The sequence below is a fragment of the Olea europaea genome, chromosome 10 (assembly GCF_002742605.1).
Source record: "Olea europaea var. sylvestris chromosome 10, O_europaea_v1, whole genome shotgun sequence".
Classification (NCBI taxonomy): Eukaryota; Viridiplantae; Streptophyta; class Magnoliopsida; order Lamiales; family Oleaceae; genus Olea; species Olea europaea.
The window spans coordinates 33,055,023-33,060,228 of record NC_036246.1 but is presented as its reverse complement, the minus strand read 5'-3'; the positions used below and the strand labels follow the sequence as shown (position 1 = coordinate 33,060,228).

Genomic DNA, 5,206 nt, shown 5'->3' with positions numbered 1-5,206 from the left:
CAACAATTGGGAATCACAAATAACTAAATAATTGGTCACAACACCACCTCCTCAAACCGCTGTCGTCGCCCCCACGAACACCACCACCATCGCACCTCCCCCACCAGAAAAAATCCCCAATCTGCCACTGGACTCTACCACCATTCCGCCGCCCGTATCAACACCTCCACTCATCCACAACACCACCACATACAACCCACCACAAACACATCACCACCACCACGAACAACCACCGCCCACAGTACACACACAATACCACCACATCACAAGCCCATGACACTACACAACCACAACACACAACACAATAGTCAATCACGGCCAGATCCACCGCCGCAGCCCACCGTCCAACAACCATTTACCAAAAATAAAAATAAAAAACCCACCAATTGGTGTCTTGGCGAAGCTCGGATATGTCGCAGATCCTCACGGCGACGATGGTCTGCATTATCTGGCCGGCGATTCATGCTTCTTCTGGCCGAGGATGCCGTGGGTGGTGATGGCGTCGTGGGTGGTGATGGAGCCGTGGGTGATTGGGGCAAGGGAGAGAAGACGGTGAGAGAGAGAGTGAGGACTGCCGAATTGGGGAGAGGGTAAACGAGAGAGAAAATGATAGGGTTTGGGATAAAAAAATGTATATTTAATATTAATATTAATATTTAAATATACTAATATCTGATTTTAGAAAGATTAAAATTCTCATCTGATTTCAGAATTCATGATTTTAATGGTAGGATTTTGTGTAATTACCACAAAATATAATCGTTACAGAATTCATACAAGAGTTTGAAAGTCAAATATGATGACTTAATGTGATGGATAATGATCATATTTTTTATTTTTGTAGCGAAAGAATGAAAATAATGAAAATCAAACGGGTCCTTAATTATAAAACATAGTTTTTTTTTATTTACGTGTAAAATTATTCATTGACAAAATATACAATTAGCAAAAAAATAATTCTAAAGATATGGGCTTAAATAAGGGCCATGCTCCAAAATCATAAATTTCATAAATTTTAATTTTTTTTTTTTGGCAAAATAATATTCCCTTCTTTCGTGCACCGTTTCGTCCTTTTCATTTCACTCTCAAATATCATTTTACATCTTTCCAATTTAAAAAGATCAAATATTAGTATGCTCGCCATTCTTGTAATTTGAAATGTTAACAATACAAATCAAGGTTGTTATATCTTGAGAGTTGAGCGCTTAAAAATCGTCAATATCAATACGGATCAAATCATATTAAGGAGAAATGATCGAACTCTTGTCTCGTCCATTACAATTTCTCTATGATATTTTCTTTTGAAATTTATTTTCGAATAAGTCAAAATTCTATCTAATTTTTCACTTATTAAATTGTTAAATTTAGAATATAATCTAGGCACCATAGTTGTTTTTCCCAATATATAATACTCGTGTCACTCTAGAAACAAAGAAGGGAAGCAACACCAAATTTATAAGGAAAATTGTTGTAGGGGTTTCTAATCTTTTCAATTTTTTGCAGACTTTACCCTAATTTTCATTTTATACCAATGGAGGTTTCTAACCTTTTATAAATATACACTTAAAGTCCATCTGGAGGAGAGCCATCCCAAACACCGTAAGTTAACTGGAAAAATTAAGGAATCAACATCCAATAAAACTGTCTAAATTACCGTCCAAAAATGTCATTCAAAAATGCATCAATATCCAATAAAATCGTCGCGATAGCAGATAGTTCAAGAAATTTTCTCAATCAATTGACAGTGATTTGGACGGTTTCCACCCAAATGAATCTCAGGTGCATATTTATAAAAAGTTAAAGATATTCGCTGGTACAAATGAAGATCAGGGTAAAGTTTGTAAAAAATGAAAAGACTAGGAATCGCTGTTGCAATGTTCCCAATTTTAAATTTGCAAATTTTGATATCTTGACCTCGCACTTCCCTTGTATCATTTCTTGACTGCGTATTTCAATTCGAGTCATTTTGATTTTTCTCCGCGTCTTTCCAATATGAAGTTAGAAGATTAGTTCAAACACAAAGTTCACAGAATAAAATTTAAAGCGAGATCTAAAATATTGTGAAAAATAAGATACACCATCACTAAAGTAATATTCGAAGTTTCAAATTTACACAATCTTGTAATAATAACTAATTTAATATTATTTTCAGAAAATATTAATTTTGTAGATCAGAATATCATTTGAATGACCTCAAACTATTCTCTCTTTTTATATTAAAAAATAATTTATGTAATACAGCCTTAAATCTTACAGAGTGATTTATGGAAGATAATTAAGAGATTGATCACTCCAGTAAGCTTTATCAACGGTCCCACTGAAATCAAACGGCCCTTCATCTCCGCATCGTCCTGCTTCGCCACCGCCGCCAGCGATGGTTCTCCAATCTAGCGCCGCCGCAAATCCGCTGTCAGTCATTCGATTATCCTCTTCGAAGTCAATCTGCTTAACCGTGTGATCCATAATCTCCGAGATAGGATTCTTTACGATCGAAGCTTGCTCTAGCGGATCGGACGATGTGAAAATGTCGGCTATGTTAAACTCTAGCATATTTTCCAGGCTCGCGAAGCTTCCGAAGCCGGTGAAAATCTGGATGTCCGGCGGTTGATTCACCACCGGCTGTGAATCAAAGCTATGGTTTGTAGTCGTAGCCTGTGGATTCGGATTCACATTATAAAACTTCGATTCAGGAAAATTATAACCTAATTCAGTAGTGGAGCCGATGTTGCCACTGGCTGAGGTGGGAGTGGCAGCCATCACGGCGGCGGCGAGACTGGGACTCTTGCTGCTTGAATGCGAATTCGACTTGCGTTCTTTTTTCGGTTTGGACCGCTTGCTCGTCTTCCGGTTTCCGCCTCCGACGGGGACGTTACGGAGGATACCGCCTTTAGTCCAGTACCGCCGGCAGCTCTTGCAGAAGTGCCGCGGCTGAGATTGGTTATAATTATTGTAATAACAAAACTTTGTGTTGAGTGAATCACACCTAGGACACTTCAGTGCTTGCTGATGATGGTGCGTCCTCAGCTTCCTGTCTTCCCCGACCCCTCCGATTGCACATACATCTTCCATTATTTCCGGCGTGTGCTCACATTCGCCGACTCAGTCAGTGACTCGGTTCAAGAGTTTTGAGTAGCCGAGCACACTGACAAATATCCACAGAAAATCTCCCAGAATCGAAGTTATTTCTATCTGATATTTTATAATGAAAAGAGATGTTTATTAAAAAATATCTCTTATACTGTCGTGGGAGCGTTTTCAAGGCGAAAGTACAAGACAGCCCCTATGAAATTATTTCTTCTGACGGCAGGGTTAGAGTGGTAAAATCACGTGGCAGGTATTAATATTCTAGATTTTTTACGAGTGACCTCGGACAGAAGTATACCGTACGGTCCGTGGAATGGGACGGTTCAGTTGAGAAGTACCACGTGTATGGTTTAGAGATGGAGAGTGAGAAGATTTTACTTTTTAAATTCCTCGAGTCGGTGTCAACCTAATGATGCATTTGATTTTGCAAGTATGAAATTTACGTTAAAAGAATTATTTAGAAAATTGCTATTTAAGGGTCCGTTTAATTGTCAGTATTTTTTATGAAAAATGTATTTTTCATCAAAATTTTTATTTTTATGTTGTTTGACTGAAATTTTTTTATGGAAAATATTTTTCTACTTTTGGTCACGTGACCATATTTTTCTCAAAATCAAAGAAAATATTTTTTTCAGGAGAGCAAGATTTTATTTTTCAGAGCATTCTCTTTATCTCTCTTATCCATCCTCTTTCTCATCTACCTACCAATAAAAATCGAACAAATATAATATTTTATAAGTTGAAAAATAAATTAATCAAACACATTTAATTTGATAGTTTTTATGCAAATAAGTTTTAGGCAATTGAATTATCTAGAATTTATTTTCTTCTATATAAATTTTATGTTTGCAATCAAACGCATCTTAAATATATTTAATTAATTTAATTTTCAACCTAAAAAATATTATACTTGTCCATTTTTTATTGGTGGGAATATGAGAGGGTGTGGATAGATGAGAGAGAGAAAGAGATAGTGAATTCACTTAGAAAATAAAATCATGCTCTCCCTAAAATAAAATATTTTTCCTGATTTTAAAGAAAATATGGTCACGTGTCAATCAAACAATACAAAAGGAAGAACGAAAAATAATGGTAATCAAACGTATCATAACTATTGTTACATATTGTCATACTTGGCCAACCTACTTGGGCCTATGGCCCACTCAATACGAACCACATGGCAATCCAGCCGAGGTGGCATGTATGGCCGAGGCCCATATACCGAGGCCTATGAAAGTAGCCGAACTCCATATGTCGAGGCCCATATAGCGAGGCCTGCGAAGATAGCCAAAGACCTGAAGCGGAAGTACTACGTGAGTGGCAAAAGCCTCAGAGCCATGAAGGAACGTCTTCCATGATCACCTCTCCCAAGAAATCTTCTACATAAAGATCTTGTTTGAATGATTGATGAAACGTTTATCATGAGTACATATGTCAAGTCTTATCACTAGAAAAGGAGTTCTGCACAAGCAATAAATGCGCAGCAAGCTAGCAAGTTAAGGATGATGTCTAGGATTAGATGTTTGAATTAAGGAGATGAGGCCACGTGTCACCTTATCTAAGGGCTGCCATTTCACATGTAATACTGTAAATACTTCCATTGTATAACATTGAAGGGCTAATGTAAGAATCAATACAAGAACCACATTTTACTCTCTCTTTCATATTATCTTACAACCCAATACAAGTTCATACATATTTACATGTATAGTCATGAGCACTGATTGGTAATTATTGTTCAATCGGATTAAGAACATCCCGACGGATTTCGAACGTTCTCGTCCCGCGTCATTGAGCTACTCCCACGCCCCTGATTTGTTCGTTCTAGACTGTACACGTGTCTCAGCGTGTAGGATCTTCGCTCACGTGTGCGCGGGTGGGTCCGACGTCTGTTGGCAACACTTTTTGGGATCAACAGATTGTCGCCGTCTGTGGGAAACCATACCATAACCACGAACAACTTTGTGGTGAAAGCTTATTGAATGACGTTTGGGCACCCCCCTTGAAAAAGGATTTGTTCTTGAAGAAGAATAAGAGGAAGCCCCACAACTTAGTAAAATCTGAAGTCAGACGAAAATAAAATGAGTTCAAATGAAGACACACCCCACAGGAGGGTAAGAGA

At 37.7% G+C, this 5,206-nt stretch overlaps 1 protein-coding gene across 1 annotated transcript; it reads right to left on the bottom strand.

The window, feature by feature from the left end:
• Positions 1-2,119: 2,119 nt before the first annotated feature.
• LOC111401890 (dof zinc finger protein DOF5.4-like) lies at positions 2,120-3,216 on the bottom strand. Its single transcript, XM_023029863.1, has one exon. It carries the CDS (start codon positions 3,067-3,069, stop codon positions 2,263-2,265), a length of 807 nt encoding a protein of 268 aa, XP_022885631.1. The 5' UTR covers positions 3,070-3,216; the 3' UTR covers positions 2,120-2,262.
• Positions 3,217-5,206: the final 1,990 nt, after the last annotated feature.

What these genes read in the sequence shown, in the direction of transcription:
- LOC111401890 (XM_023029863.1), bottom strand. Translation starts at nt 3,069, where the DNA reads ATGGAAGATGTATGTGCAATCGGAGGGGTCGGGGAAGACAGGAAGCTG.